Genomic DNA, 16690 nt, shown 5'->3' with positions numbered 1-16690 from the left:
TAGGTGTTTTATGCACTGTTGGTGGGGCAGGTGTTTTGTGCACTGTTGGTGGGGCAGGTGTTTTGTGCACTGTTGGTGGGGTAGGTGTTTTGTGCACTGTTGGTGGGGTAGGTGTTTTGTGCACTATTGTTGGGGCAGGTGTTTTGTGCACTGTTGGTGGGGCAGGTGTTTTGTGCACTGTTGGTGGGGTAGGTGTTTTATGCACTATTGGTGGGGCAGGTGTTTTATGCACTGTTGGTGGGGTAGTGCTGTTTGGCTAAAATTATAGTCTTCTTTGCATCAGAGGGTTGACTTGCTAATGTTTGAACTTTGTTGTTGTTCCAGGTTGACAAGTTCCTCTCTGAGTCTTTGCAAGTGACTAGTGACAGTGAAAGTTACCTCTGTGGAACTTATTTTCGTATTGTGGAGCTCTGACAGATTTGACAGGAGCAGACATCCATGATTCACTGCTAGCTTTTGGATACCATATTTTTAATCGGAAACATCAAGCTTGCAAGGAATAACAATCTTAAAACTGAAAGAGGTGAGGAGTGAATCTTAAAAAACCCCAAAATATACTCTTGTCAACAATTACTGCCATAAATGCCACTCTAAGCATGAGTGCCCAGGCCCCGGGCAAAAGCTCAGCCAAGCGGAGAGGCAAGCAGATTTCGTTTTTCACTGAGAATACCAGAGCTACTCAACCAAGCCCAAATCGGCAGAGGAAGAACGGTATGTTACATGGGGAAGTGAGGGTCTCTGAGGATATGGTCGAGCCACAACAACCCCCCAAACCCACAGCCCCCATTACTGGTGTGCATTGCCATCCAGTGGCTGGTGTGAATGTGGAAATGGACCAAGAGAATGTGACCAAAGATGGCACTGTGCCACCAAACTGGACAGCATCCATTCTCGTCGATCACTTGCCTCCCAAGGGTGGGCTGAACTGGCAGCCAGCTGGCCATGGTGTGTCATGGAATCAAAGTGCAGCCCCTTTCTGTTCCAGTAGTGGAGCTTCAAGCAGTGCCCCAGGACCCTTTCTAAACACTCTTGCCAAACAAGGGAGCTCAACCCACTTGTTGCACGAATCTCTCCAAAGTCAGCAGGACAACAAGGGCACTGGGTCTCAGCTGGGCTTATTTGCAGATGCAATAAAACAGATGGACGAGAAAGCCCACTTAACAAAGAGACTGGCCAAGCAACCAGTTCATTTGTTTACTGAGCTACCAAAACCACAACTACAGAACCTGCAGCATCAAATCCAACAGAACCTATTGCAGCATCATCGCCAACACCAGTCCCAGCAGAACCAACTGCAGCAGCAATCTCAGCAGAACCAACTGCAGCAGCAATCCCAGCAGAACCAACTGCAACAGCAATCCCAGCAGAACCAACTGCAACAGCAATCCCAGCAGAACCAACTGCAGCAACAATCCCAGCAGAACCAACTGCAGCAGCAATCCCAGCAGAACCAACTGCAGCAGCAATCCCAGCAGAACCAACTGCAGCAGCAATCCCAGCAGAACCAACTACAGCAACAATCCCAGCAGAACCAGTTGCAACACCAGAATCAGCTATTACATGAATCTCAGCAGAACAATCAACTGCAGCATCAACACCAAACAACCAAAGCACATGCCCAGATGCAGCTGCCATCCCAGCAGGCTCAGCTGCAGCACCAGCACCAACAACATATCAGACTACAGCATCAGCACCAGCAGAACCAACGGCAATACAAGCAGACCCAACTCCAAAACCAGCAGGCTCAGCTGTTGCATCACCAGGAGTTCCAGCAGCCACAGACAAGTAATGAAACTTTGATTCATCATCAGTTCTTCCAGTTTCCATATGGGCAGTGTCAGAAACCAGACTTGCCGCCAAACTCAGTATTAAATATGTTCCATCGCCAGCCATCACTTCTTCCTCTTTATAGCCGTCCATCACAAGCTGCATGTCAGCAGCACCTGTTCCAGCAGTTCTTCCCTCACCAACAGCCACCCCAGTCTCTGGGTCTCCACAGGATTCAGACAAGCCAGGGGCCAGATCCACCCACACATCTGATGGTTTCAGCACCATCTCAGTTGCAACAGGCTTCCGATACGCAGATCAGCAAAGACGTGCAGAGGTCCACCGGTGGCCATAAACTGGAACACCCTCTATGCAGAGTGGAGACTGAGTTTCAAACACCCTTAGCAAAGCAGACTCGATGTGCCCTCAAGGAAAGAAAGGTGAAACCCTGCCTTTTTGAGCTGCACAGACTGGGAAATGAACGTAGCTCTAGGGAAAACACCAGCCAGTATTGGCCACAAGCATATGGGCCAGAGCTCCAAAAATTGCTGAACATGCCATCAAATCGTGGTGCACAGAACCAACACAAACTGTATGGGGTGGATTTAGTTCAACCCAAGGACATTCAAGCACACACTCAGACAAATGAGGACATCAGGAGTGAGAGAGGACATGAGAAAATCCAGGTGAATCAAAGCAGTCAGAAGTCTGCTCAGGAGACCTCCTCAGAGATTGAAGAGTCAACTGAGAGTGTTATACAAGCTGCAAGAAAGGGAGGAGGAACTTCTAATGAAGCAAGTGGTCTCCAACCACAGCAAGTCTTGTCTGATCAGAACTCCTCCACTGAGGTCAGTTTTGCCTTTTACAGTTTTTTTTCACCTTCTGCAGCACATGAACACTGTCTTGCTATTGACTTACTTTTATAAACTTTGGGAAAATTCCTCATCCCCCATCTCTTGCCCTACCTCGAAAGTGCTTGTCTTTCAGGATCTGAGAGTGGCACAGTGCAGTTACTGCTAAATATTCAACAGCCAGCAAACCAAGTAATAACATAGTTTTGGGGTTAATTACTGGTGAGGATTCTAAGGAAGAACTCCTTGCTCACTCCTGGCTCTTTGGGGCAGCAAGATAGGACTTCAGTTCAGAATCGGCACCTTCCGTATTGCTCTGGAGCGTTGATCTGTAGTACACGTTAAGCCATCTGGATTGGAGCTTTAGTTTACAGCTGCCTTATTGAGACAGTTTGATAACTGAGATAAAACTTGGTTGCTCTCGTTTATTGGAGTGGATGGGGGTTGCTCAATGTCATGTACTTTAACTACCACAGAAGTTTACAAGTGGTGTTCAGTAGAACAGTCCTCTTGTGCAGAAGGTGACTAGTCATAGCTGTGTTTATTGTCAGATGCAACCACAGGAGCAATGAAAAACTTAGTTGCAGGGCATCACAGATACGTGGTGTCTATTATACGTGGGTCACGTTATACGTGGTGGCAGTATTCAGAAGAAATTCCTAAATTAAACATAGATTATGCACAATTTTACATGAAGCAACGTAATTAAAACAAAATCTACAGTATTTTAGTGCAAATTGCTTAGTGGTCAAAGTATTGATCTACTGCAGTCGTTAGGCTTGTGCTTGTTAGTTGAAGAACCGAATGGTTGAAGGGCAGTAGCTGTTCCTGAACCAGGCGCTGTGGAAATTTGTGTTTGCTCTTACTGCTCAGAGGTAGCTGCAAGAAAATGGCATGGCCTGAATAGTGAGGACCTTTGATGTTGCCTCATGTGGTTACTACTGATGGTGGGGAAGGGTATGTCTGCAAGGTGTAAGGCTGAGTCCGGTACTGTCTGCAGGTTCGCACATCCAAACTGCCATCCCAGCCCATGATGCAAGCAGTCGGCGTACTTTTAAAAGTACGTTGAAAGAAGCTTGTTGGTGTTTGGTGACGAGCTTCACCTCATTAAGCTGCCAAGAAAGCAAAAACACTGACACATCATAGGTTAGTAACCTGCCCAGATGTGTGGGCAAAACTCTGGCTGTGATAGCTAGCATACCAAGTGGTCTCTCTTTGTTCTGCAAGTAAAATAAGCAACAATGGAGTAGCAAGGCAGGTTGTATTTGTGCAGACTGCTTCCAAAATTGCCTTTTCTGGGGCTGCCTGATCAAGGATTTGTATAGTGCGGTGGAGCATGACAAAGCCAATGCTGAACAGTGGAACAGTGGAAACTGCACATGAACTGAAGGGGGACAAATACCCTAATGGGGAGGTTTACTAGTGCTGCATTGGGGGGGAGGGGGGAGGTGGTTTCAACTAGACTTGCAGAGGCATGGGAACCAGAGTGCCAGAATAGATAGTGGAGAGGTTGTGAAGACAGGTGTTCTGACCTCAGACAAAATCAGGACTCAAAAGGTTGAGCATGGAGCTGTGTATATTTCAGTGCAAGAAGTATTGTAGGAAAGGCAGATGAGCTCAGGACATGGATTAACTGATAGAATTATGATTTGTGAGACTTTTTTGCAGGAGGGACAGGACTGGCAGCTCAGTATTCCGGGGTTCTTTTGTTCTAGACATGATGGAGCAGGAAGGGTTAAAGGAGGAGGGGTGGTGTTACTAATCGGAAAATGTCACAGCAGTGCTCAGTCAGGACAGACTGGAGAACTCATCTAGTCAGGATTATGGGTGGAACTGAGGAATAAGAAAGGTATGACCACGTTAATGGGGTGAGATTATAGACCACACAACAGTCCATGGGATTTAGAGAAACAAATCTGTAGAACCATAAGGTTGTTATTGGGGGTGATTTTTAATTTTCCACATATTGACTGGAATTCATATACTGTAAAAGGACTGGATGGGATAGAGATTGTCAGATGTGTTCAGAAAAGTTTCCTTAATCGGTATGTAGAAATCCCAACAAGAGTGTGCGATACTCGATCTGCTGTTACAGAATGAGACTGGGCAGGTGACAGAAGGTTGTGCATGGGAACACTTTGCATCCCGTGACTACAATGCCATTAATTTCAAAGTAAATTTGGAAAAACATAGGTCTGGTCCATGTTTTGAGATTCTAAATTAGAGAAAGGCCAATTTTGATGGTGTCAGAAAGGATCTGGAAAGTGTGGAATGGGACAGGCTGTTTTCTGGCAAAGGTGTACTTGGTAAATGGGAGACCTTGGAAAGTGAAATTTTGAGAGTACAAAGCTTGAATGTGCCTATTAGAATATAAGGTGAAAGATAACAGGTTAGTTTTCAAGAGATATTTAATAATAAAAAATGGTAGGAATAAATGAGGTTCTTATGGAGTATAAGAAATGAAAGAGAACACTCAAGAAATCAGGGTGATTGAAAGAAGGCAGGAGGTTTCCCTAGCAGACAAGGTGAAGGAGAATCCTAAGGGGTTCTACAGATAGGTTAAGAGCAAAAGGTTTGCAAGGACAAAAGTTAGTCCTCTGGAAGATCAGAATGGTAATCCATGTGTGGAGCCAGAGGAGATGGGGAAGGTATTTACTCAAGAGACAGAGTCTGTAGAATGAGGCAAAACAGCAGTGAAATCATGGACCCGATGCAGACTACAGAGGAGGAGGTTTGCTGTCTTGAGGCAAACTAGGGTGGATAAATCTCCGGGGGGTGACAAGGTGTTCCTTTCGACCCTGCGGAAGGCAAGTGCAGAAATTGAAGGGGCCCTAGCAGAGATATTTAAATCATCTTTAATGACTGTTGAGGTACCAGAGGATTGGAGGATAGCTAATGTTGCTTCGCTGTTTAAGAAAGGCTTTAAAAATAAACCGGGAAATTATAAGCCGGTGAGCCCCACATCGGTAGTGGGAAAGTTATTGGAAGGTATTCTAAGGGACCAGGTGGATATATGAGTATTCGGATAGACGTGGACTGATTGGGGATAGTCAGCATAGCTTTGTGTGTGGTTGCTCATGTCTAATGAATCTTATAAAGTTTTTCCAGGAAGTTACCAGGAAAGTTGATGAAGGCAAGACAGTGGATGTTGTCTACATGGACTTCAGCAAAGCATTTGACAAGTTCCCTCATGGGAGGTTGGTCAAGTAAATTCAGTCGCTCGGCATTCAAGATGAGGTAGTAAATTGGATTAGGCATTGGCTTTGTGGGAGAAGCCAGAGGGTGGCAGTAGATGGTTGCTTCTCTTACTGGAGGTCTCTGACCAGTGGTGTGCCACAGAAATTGGTGTTAGATCCGTTGTTGTTTGTCATCTGTATCAATGATCTGGATGATAATGTGGTTAACTGGATCAACAAATTTGCGGTTGACGCGAAGATAGAGGATTTAGTGGACAGCAAGGAAGACTATCAGAGCTTGTAGAGGCTTCTCCACCAGCTGGAAAAAGGAACTAAAAATTGGCAGATGGAATTTAATGCAGACAAGTGTTGCACTTTCAGAGGACCAACCAGGGTAGGTCTTACACAGTGAAGGAGTGTAGTAGAATAAAGGGATCTGTGAATAATTCATTGAAAGTGCTGTCACAGGGAGGGTCGTAAAGAAAGCTTTTAGCACCGATCTTCATAAATCAAATTATTCAGTACAGGAGATGCAATGTTTATGTTGAAGTTGTATAAGTTGTTGGTGAAGCCTAATTTAGAGTAGTGTGTGCAGTTTTGGTCACCTACCTACAGGAAAGATGTAAATAAGATTGAAAGAGTACAGAGAAAATTTACAAGGAATACACAAAACGCTGGAGGAACTCAGCAGCCCAGGCAGCACCTAGTAAAAGAATACAGTCACTGTTTTGGGCTGAAACATCAACTGTACTCTTTTCCTAGATGCTGCCTGGCCTGCTGAGTTCTTCCAGTATTTTGAGTGTATTGCTTATATTTCCAGCCTCTGCAGATTTTCTCTTGTTAGTATTTAAAATTTACAAGGATGTTGCTGGGTCTGGAGTATCTGTGTCATAAGGAAAGATAAATAGCTTGGGACTTTATTCTTTGGAACATAGAAGACATAGTGAACATAGTGTAACTAAGTTTGCTGATGACTCTAAATTGAGTGGAGAAGCAAGTTCTGCAGGAGAGTCTGCAGAGAGATATAGATAGATTAAGTGGGCAAGGGTCTGGCAGATGGAATACAATGTTGGTAAATGTGAGGGCACCCACTTTGGAAGGAATAATGAAAGAGCAGATTACTTAAGTTGTCAAAGATTGCAGCATACTGCTGTGCAGAGGGACTTGGGAGTGCTTGTGCATGAATCACAAAATGCAGCAGGCTATCAAGAAGGCAAATGGACTGTTGGCCTTCATTGCTAGAGGGATTGAATTTAAGAGCAGGGAGGATATGCTGCAACTGTACAGGGTACTGGTGAGGCCACACCTGGAGTACTAAGTGCAGTTCTGATCTCCTTACTTGAGGAAGGTTATACTGGCTTTGGAGGCAGTGCAGAGGAGGTTCACAAGGTTGATTCCAGAAATGAGGGGATTAGACTATGAGGAGAGATTAAGTCGCCTTGTATTCGCTGGATTTAGAAGAATGAGATGAGATCTTATAGAAACATAAAATTATGAAAGGGATAGATAAGATAGAGGCAGCAAAGTCTGGTAGGTGAGACTAGGACAGGGGTGGCCAAACTTACTTAATGTAAGAGCCACGTACGATTAACTTCAGATGCTTGAGAGCTGCAAGACATGAACAAAATTTACACACACGTTTTTATTGTTACATATACATTTTGTTACAAAAATTTTATATTAATGTTAAGAAATACATGTTCGCAATATTTATTCATGCATGTAGTTTTTTAAACTGTTAATTTGTATTAGTTTCAGTAATCATAATGTACATATATACAAAATGTTTTCAAAATCTTGACTGATGATTGTTTTAACTATATTGAGCGTATTTAATACGGTAATGAACTACCGGAACATCTAAGAAAACTATGCAAATTTGCATTTCAGTAACATAATATTAGACTGCCAAAAATAAAAATAGAAGGAAAAAAAACGGAGATATTTTTAATGATATTTATTTAAGTAAATATCTGGTCAAAACATGGAGGAAAATATGTAAAAAAAAAAGCAGACCAATAAAATTAGAGATATTTTAATCAGATACCACCTTACAAAATTACAGTCTTATCATAATACTTAGATAATATTTGGCTATTTAGAGATGATTTTAACACAGTTAATTTGTTTTTCCGTAATTCGGATTTACGTGGATAATCAGCCGAAAAGTTTTTGTGGTTTGTTTCATAGTGGCTTTTCAAATTACTGGCTTTGTAATGACTGAGTGATACATTGCAGATAAGACACAAAGGTTTACCTCCTTTAACGGTGAATGCAAAATCTTCCTCCCACTGCAGCTTAAAATGTCTGTTTTCATCTTCATATTTTCGTTTCTTACAATTTGATGATGCCATCTTCCTTCACAAAATTTTCACAGACACTTGTAAACAAAACTTGTATCTGCAGTGTACCAACTAGGTCTGCGCAATTCAGCGTCCAATGTTACACTGCGTTAATGTACATGACGTGAGTGAGGTTGGGCCTAGACTCACTAACACTTTGAGTGCCCAATGATGTAGATCTACATCGTGTACTTGGAAACTCACGCCTCTGTTTTCAAGCTGTCTGCAGCGCCATGTAGCGATTCTCACCAACTCTTGAGCGATGGAATTAAGTCTCAAGGGATTTCCCGCGGTTCTATTTATCGCCAAAATGCTTTCCCATTCATTTCTATGAAATGGCAGCACGCAGTAAAAAGGAGGTCGACCAACATATTTCCATGAACCGCACACTGAATGCCAAAGAGCCACGGTTTGGCCACCCCTGGACTAGAACTAGGGGACATAGCCTTAAGATTCAGGGGAGTAGATTTAGGATGGAGATAAGGAGGGACTCGTTTTCCCAGAGAGTGGTGAATCTCTGCCCAGGGAGGCAGTGGATGCTGCCTGAGTAAATATATTTAAGACAAGGCTGGATAGATTTTTTTTATAGTTGGGGAATTAAGGGTTATGGGGAAAAGGCAGGTAGGTGGAGATGAGTCCATGGCCAGATCAGCCATGATGTTATTGAATGACGAAGCAGACTCGACAGGCCAGATGGCCGACTCCTGCTCCTATTTCTTATGTTCTCATGTTCTAAGACTGAGGGGAGATTTGGTGGAGATGTGCAAAATTATGAGGGATTTAGATAGGGTAAAGCAGGCAGGCTTTTTGCACCGAGTCTGGTTGGGACTACAACTAGGGGTCATGGATTAAGGGTGAAGGGTGAAAGGTGAAATGTTTAAAGGGAACATATGGGGACACTTCACTCAGAGGGTGGTGAGATTGTGGAATGAGCTGCCAGTGGTGCATGCCAGCTCATTTTCAACATTTAAGAGAAGCTTGGATAGGTATGTGGATGGTAGGGCTATGGTCCGGGTGCAGGTCGATATGACCATACAGTTTAAATGGTTCAGCATGGACTAGATGGGCCAAAGAGCCTGTTTCTGTGCTGTACTTTTCTGTGACTAAACACAAGGGCCTGAAGATACTGTAATATGGAGCAAATACAACTTACTGGAGGAGCTCAGCAGATTGAGAAGCATCTGTGGAGACAATGACGCAGTGTCTTGAGCCTAAACATCAACTGTCTCTCTGCTCCACAGATGCCGCTTGACCTGTTGTGCACAACAGTAAGCAAACAATGGTCTCTATTGCCTCCTCTGGCTCATTGAAACACAAACTAAATTCAAATAAAACACTTATTGTAGAGACACAAAGATGCCCCAAGGTACAAATTCTGATGAAGATGTGACAGAGTCTGCAGCCCTTTGTAACGCTGAGCATTGGTGTCTGCATTCCGAGTGATGATGCAACCGGTCAGAATGGTCTCCGCTGGACATATGTACAAATTTGCAAGAGTCTTTGGTGAGATGCTCAATCTCCTCATCCTTTCCACTCATTGAGCACTGCTGTGTGTTCTCCTGACCTCTCCTTCTTGAAGTCCACAGTTAATTTCTTGGCTTGTTGAGATTGAGTGCCAGGTTGTTGTTGTGACCTCATTAAATCAGCGATCCATCTCCCTTGTCATCGCCCTCTGTGATTTTGTCAACAATACTGGTTTCATCTGTGAATTTATAAATGGCATTTGAGCTGTGCTTAGCCCCACATTCATGAGTGTAGGGAGAGTAGAACAGTGGGCTAAGCATACATCGTTGAGATGTGCCTATATTGATTTACATTGAAGTGGAGATGTTATCACCCATCTGTATAGACTGTGGTCTACCGATGAGGAAGTTGAGGATCCCGTTGTGGAGGAAGGTACAGCAGCCCAGGCTGAAAAGTTTGGTGACTAACACTCGGGATGATGGTGTTGAATGCCAAGTTGTAATTGATAAACAGCAGCCAGATGGAGGCACTGATGTAGTGTGAGTAGATTTCAGCAAGAATTTGATGAGGACCTGCTTAGGCTGGTTGGAAAAGGAATGTCTATAGAAGCAGAGAAGAATGTTAAGCTAGATACAAACTGGCCAAGGATTAGAAAGCAAAGGATGATGATTGTGTCTTTTAGAACTTTGAACAGAACATCACAGCAGAGGCAGTTGTACCAAACTAATTAAACTGTTACTTAAAGGTGTAATTAAACGGATCCCTTCAGCATCCATATTTCTTCATTCTGTGCACACTCACATGCCTATCCAAGAGAGAGATTTCTCTTACCTAGAAGCAGAAAAGATTTCTCTTGGCTAGAAGGATATTAGCTGGGGTTCCTCCAGGCTCAATACATTTCAGTGTAAATCAACTGTGTTTGAAAAAGCCACATCCTTTTTGTAATGTTGTCTCTGCTTTCTCATGGCATGCTCACTCTGATACAAATCGTGTATAAAGATGTGTGGCGATGATATGTGCAGCTAACAAGCTTCAGGGTGCAAGACTCCATCACGAGTGGTAAACGGAATTGAAACAAAGTACTGCATTTGGGGAGGTGCAACAAGGCAAGGAAAACACAATGAATGGAAAGGTACTGAGTAGTGGGGAGAAACAGGTTAACCTACATTTACAAAGTGAGAAAGACTGCTTAATGCATGATTGAAAAGGAGATTCCCCCCCCCCCCCTCCAGATCGCATAGATGATAAAAGCCTGAGAGGATGTACTAGTTAGCTTTGTGATGTGCATTTCTGATCACCAGATGGAAAGGGTGCAGAGGACAGCACTGTCAGGTCAGGAGAATTATAGTTACGAGGAAAGGCTGTATGAGACTGGGGGGGGGGGGGTAATAAACTGAGAAGGGCTTGAGACAGGGTTATGAGGAAGGGCCCGTTTCCCTTAACAGGGGTCAGAACCTGGGGGCAGAGGTTTAAAGAAAGATGAGAGGTATGATAAGGAAAATGGTCTTTGAGAAGATGGCCTGGAAATTGCTGCTTGAAAGGGAGGGAAATTAGTCAAGTTATTTGAAATTTTCCAGAAGTTTAATTTTGTCTCCGTATCATTAGGTTAGCCCAATGTTTCCCTAATGTTTTTTTAACCTCATGCCCCCCAAAGCACCTTCAGAAATGCCAACACCCCTCTTAGGTACAATAAACTTTACAGCCATAGTGTAAAAACATGTGAACCATATGCTAATGTGAGAAAATTAAATCTAGCCTACACAGTACCTGTGCACTGTACAGCAGCTTCAATATAATGTGATCCTTGAGTTTGATGGTTTTAGCAAGAGTTGAAATATCTGGTTCAAGTTGGGACAGCAAAAGCCTTAAGTCCCCACATGTAACAATGTCCAAGTTTCTGTTTTTGTGAGTATGTGGTTCACTGTACTGAAGCCTGTTTAAACGAGGTAGGAGGATGGAAGTACAACGAAGAGCAGTTTGGCTCTTTTCCAAAGACCAGCAAACTTTGTATGACATTGTAGCCACATACCACAAAAGCTAACATTTTTGAAAAGCACTTTTGCTTCTTCATCATTCTGAATTTTAATATTTTTTCTTGCAAGCTTTCTTCCTGTTCTTCTACCTTGCAAAGAAATGGCTTAATTTCCAAATCTGGAACTTCCAGATCGGTCAAATTCTTAAATCGTTTCTGAAAATGCTTCTTCAGTGACTGCAGGTGTAAACAGTACTCTTGCAAATCTCCATCTGTGAAAGTACCATATTTTCCATGTAGAGAAACTCAGAACATTCTTCTCCCAATGTTTTGCTTATACATTTCCAGTTTTCTACTAAAAGTGGACACTGCACTTTTTGCCTGGATTAAATTGAAATTCTCAACCTTCAGTTTCATATTTAGAATGTTCCTTTTGTCATACAGATCAGCTAGGTATGCCACATCTCCATATGGATGTTCAATCTTGTTTCCCAAGCTCCTGTCAACTTTGAGCAAAAATTCAACCGCAATGTCAAAAATATCAAAGAAACGTTTTAAACAGCAGCCTTTTGACAGCCAGTGCACCTTAGTGTGAAGAAGCAAGTGTTCAAGCTCTTCATCATTACTTTAGCATAAATGGCAAAATATTCTGCTATTTAATAGATGAGTTTTAATTTTGTTGACAGCAGATATTACAAGAGTCATGCTTGAAAAAGGTTGCTGGCTGATGTTCTTGGCTGCGCGATGTTAACAGTGAATTACACACCGGATAACAAACAGACTGGGAATTTCTTTATTCATGAATGCCACTAAACCAGCATGGCGACCTGTCATATGTGATGCTCCATCTGTTGCACAAGAAATCATGTTCCTAATCAGAATACTTTTATCCTCAATAAACATTTTGAGCTCATTGTAGTTTGATTCTCTGTTGATACTTGTTTTTAACTTATAAAAGAGAAAATCTTCATAAATTTTTCCATTTTTGATAAACTGTACATATACCATTAGCAATGCCTCATTGTTTTGTGTGGTTGACTTATCCAGTTCTATCCAAAATTCTGTTTTTTTTTGTCAATCTGTGCATAGTTCATAACCCCACTAAGGAACACCAGGCCATAGTCTCCCACACCATCACCAACATTTTTGACTCTAGGGATCTCCCATCCACTGCCACCAACCTCATTGTTCCTGCACCCTGCACCTCCCGTTTCTACTCCTGCCCAAGATCCACAAACCCATTTGTCCTGGTAGACCCGTTGTTTCAGCTTGTTCCTGCCCCACTGAACTTGTATCGGCATACCTCAACTCGGTTTTATCCCCCCTGTTTCAGTCCCTTTCTAGCTACATCTGTGACACTTCACACTCTCTGGATCTTTTCATTGATTTCAGGTTCCCTGGCCCCCATCATCTTATTTTCACTATGGATGCCCAATCCCTATGTACCTCCATTCCCCCACCAGGAAGGCCTCAGAGCTCTGTTTCTTTCTGAACACCAGACCCAACCAGTTCCTCTCCACCACCACCCTCTGTCTACTGGAACTTGTCCTCACTCTAAATTTCTCCTTTGGCTCCTCCCATTTCCTTCAAAGAAAAGGTGTAGCCATGAGTTCCAGCTATGCCTGCCTGTTTGTTGGCTACGTGGAGCGGTCGATGTTCCATGCTTACACTGGTGTCCGTCTCCCACTTTTCCTACGCTACATCGACGACTTCATTGAATCTGCTTCCTGCAACCATGTGGAGCTCATCAACTTCATCCACTTTTCCTCCAACTTCCATCCTGCCCTCAAATTTACCTGGTCCATTTCCAACACCTCCCTGCCCTTTTCTGATCTCACTGTCCCTATCTCTGGAGACAGCTTATCTTCTGATGTCTTATTATAAACCCATGGACTCTCACAGCTACCTGGACTGTACGTCCTCCCACCCTGTTACTTGTAAAAACACCATATGCCCTTCTCTCAGCTCCTCTGTCTCCACCACATCTGCTCTCAGGATGAGGCTTTTCTTCTAGAATTAAGGAGATGTCCTCCTTTTTCAAAGAAAGGGTCTTCCCTTCCTCCACCATCAATGCTGCCCTCAACCACATCTCTTGCATTTCACGCACATCTGCTCTCACCCCATCCTCCTGCCACCCTACCAGGGATAGGGTTCCTCTTGTCCTCACCTACTACCCCACCAGCCTCCACATCCACCACATAATTCTCTGAAACTTCTGCCCTCTCCACGGGATCCCACCACCAAGCACTTCTTCTCCTTCCCCCCACTTCCTGTTTTCTGCAGGGATCACTCCCGATGTGACTCCCTTGTCCATTTGTCCCTCTGGCACTATGATTGCAAGCGGAATAAGTGCTACACCAGCCGCTGCACCTCCCTCACTACCATTCAGGGCCCTAAGCAGTCCTTTCAGATGAGGTGACATTTCACCTGTGAGTCTGTTGGGGTCATTTACTGTGTTTTGTTGTCCCAGTGTTGCCTCCTGTATGTTGGTGAGACCCGATGCAGACTGGGAGACTGCTTCACTGAGTATCTATGCTCCACCCAGCAGAGGAAGTGGGATCTCCCAGTAGCCCCCCATTTTCATTCTGTTTCCCATTCCATGGCCTCCTCCACTGTTGTGATGAGGCCACACTTAGGTTGGAGGAACAACACCTTGTATTCTGTTTGGGTAGCCTCCACCTGATGGCATAAGCATTAATTTCTCAAACTTCCAGTAATACCCCCTGCACCCCTTTCCCTCTCCATTCCCCATCTCATTTTCCTCTCTCAATTTATCCCCTCGACTTCCTCTGGTGCTCCTCCCCCTTTTTCTTTCTTCCATGGCCTTCTGTGTCTTTCACCAATCAACTTCCCAGCTCTTTACTTCATCCCTCACACTCCAGGTTTTCTCTCTCCCATCCCCACACCTTTTAAATCTACTCAGCTTTTTTTCTCCAGCCCTGTGAAAGGGTCTCGGTCCAAAACATCGACTCTGCTCTTTTCCATGGATGCTGCCTGGCCTGCTGAGTTCATCCAGCATTTTGTGTGTGTGTTTCTTGGATTAACAGCATCTGAAGGTTTTCTCTTGTTCATAGTTGATGCCCAATGACTTAACTCATTTCGTCAATATGAAGACCTACAGAGAACAGTGGTGAGCATTTCTTTCACCAGTTGTATGAGATTTTCCACACTTTGCTATCATTTTGGAACTGTTACAAGAAGCAAAGAGACCACTATCATTTTTAGATATCTTGGCAAACGACTCAAATGTACAATGGTTTTTAAATGCTGCTTTCGTCTTCTGGAACTAAGTGATAACATAAATAGCCTTTTCAGGATGTCTTTTGTGGAAGTGTTCCTACAATCTTGATGGTTTCATGGCTCCATTAGACAGTTCAGTATTACAAATCAGATACATGGGGCGTTGCGGATATGATTGGAACGGAATAAAACCATACTCAAAGTATGTAACATCGTATTGACGCACTTCCTGTAGTTTCTGTTTCTTAGAAACATAGAAAATCTACAGCACAATACAGGCCCTTCGGCCCACAATACTGTGCCAAACAGTAATTACCTTAGAAATTATCTAGGGTTACCCATAGCCCTCTATTTTTCTAAACTCCATGTACCTGTCCAGGAGTCTCTGAAAAGACCCTATTGTATCTGCCTCCACCTCCATCACCGGCAGCCCATTCCACGCACTCACTACTCTCTGAGTAAAAAAAACTTACCAATGACATCTCCTCTGTATCTACTTCCAAGCACCTTAAAGCTGTGCCCTCTTATGTTAGCCACTTCAGCGCTGGGGAGAAATCCTCTGACTATCCACACGATCAATGCCTCTCATCATCTTATACACCTCTATCAGGCCACCTCTCATCCTCCGTCACTCCAAGGAGAAAAGACCGAGTTCACTCAACCTATTCTCATAAGGCATGCTCCCCAATCCAGGCAACATCCTTGTAAATCTCCTCTGCAACCTTTCTATAGTTTCCACATCCTTCCTGTAGTGAGGCGACCAGAACTGAGCACAGAACTCCAAGTGGAGTCTGACCAGGGTCCTATATAGCTGCAACATTACCCCCCGGCTCTTAAACTCAATCCCACGGTCGATGAAGGCCAATACACCATACGCCTTCTTAACCCCAGAGTCAACCTGCACTGCAGCTTTGTGTGTCCTATGGACTCGGACTCCAAGATCCCTCTGATCCTCCACACTGGTCGGATGAGGTTGCCGAGTTTCAGGTGCGTTGTGATGACGAGTGCTCGGAGCGAAGGTTCTTCCTGTGTTCCAGTGCCCCGTCCCATTTTTCACTCCAGTGGTCTTGTTTTGTGCTGCAAGTTAGGGTACTGCTTCCCCCGCCCCACAGCCCAACAATCTTGAACACCCTCTGACAACTTCTTCTTCTCCTGACACCCCCATTGGGAATCACTATGTTAGCCTCTGGATTAATCCTCCAGTAATCTAACACCACACATCAGTAGTTTATGTGTGGTTTCATTGAAAAAAATGCCACCGTTGAAAATCTGAGATGGAAATGGGATCCTGAAGGTGCTGTGCAGTGTGTTCCTCAGGCAGCTCTGACGGAGAGAAGAGTCAGCTTTTGATGAAATATCATCAGAGGATGGAATGGCTAGAGAGAACAAGGGGCATGTCTGTAATAGGTTGAGGACTAATACTGTCCACGTGTTAGCAATGCTGTTGTTGCTACCCAAAAGGCAGTGTTAAATGCTTGTTAATTGTAGTTAATTCGTCTGGAGGACTGTAAGTGAAGGACAGAAAGATGAGAGCAGAGGGAGGAGAAAAAATAACTGCACTAGAACACATGATCTGCTGGAAATAATCAACAGATCAAGCAGCATCTACGGAGTGAGAAAGTCACTGTATAACTGTATAAAAACTCATCGGTTCTGACACTGATTGTCTGAAATTGTAGAGTCCCAAGGGCGGCAATGTGTCTAGACTTTGTTCCTCGAGCTTGTTGGAACACTCAGAGAGGGAGCAGGATGGAAAATTAAAGTGACAGGCACATAGAAGTTTGGTGTCACCGTTGTTGACTGTTTCTCTCTGCAGAGGTACTGCTTCATTTATTGTTTTCTGTAAAAGTTTAGCTCCATTTGTTTACCAGGGCCACT

At 43.8% G+C, this 16690-nt stretch overlaps 1 protein-coding gene across 7 annotated transcripts in view; it reads left to right on the top strand.

Moving 5' to 3' along the window:
• mideasb (mitotic deacetylase associated SANT domain protein b) overlaps positions 1 to 16690 on the top strand; it is a 115527-nt gene that overhangs the window by 33074 nt on the left and 65763 nt on the right. For all 7 annotated transcript variants that reach the window (XM_073040459.1, XM_073040454.1, XM_073040460.1 and 4 more), the window contains exon 2: positions 325 to 2615. In XM_073040459.1, the coding sequence (XP_072896560.1) occupies positions 597 to 2615 (2019 nt within the window). In that variant the 5' untranslated portion in view covers positions 325 to 596. The remainder of the gene's footprint in view (positions 1 to 324; positions 2616 to 16690) is intronic.

The sequence above is a fragment of the Hemitrygon akajei genome, chromosome 3 (genome assembly GCF_048418815.1).
Source record: "Hemitrygon akajei chromosome 3, sHemAka1.3, whole genome shotgun sequence".
In the NCBI taxonomy this organism is placed as follows: Eukaryota; Metazoa; Chordata; class Chondrichthyes; order Myliobatiformes; family Dasyatidae; genus Hemitrygon; species Hemitrygon akajei.
The sequence above is the reverse complement of the archived record's forward strand: the minus strand, read 5'-3'. Positions and strand labels throughout refer to the sequence as shown.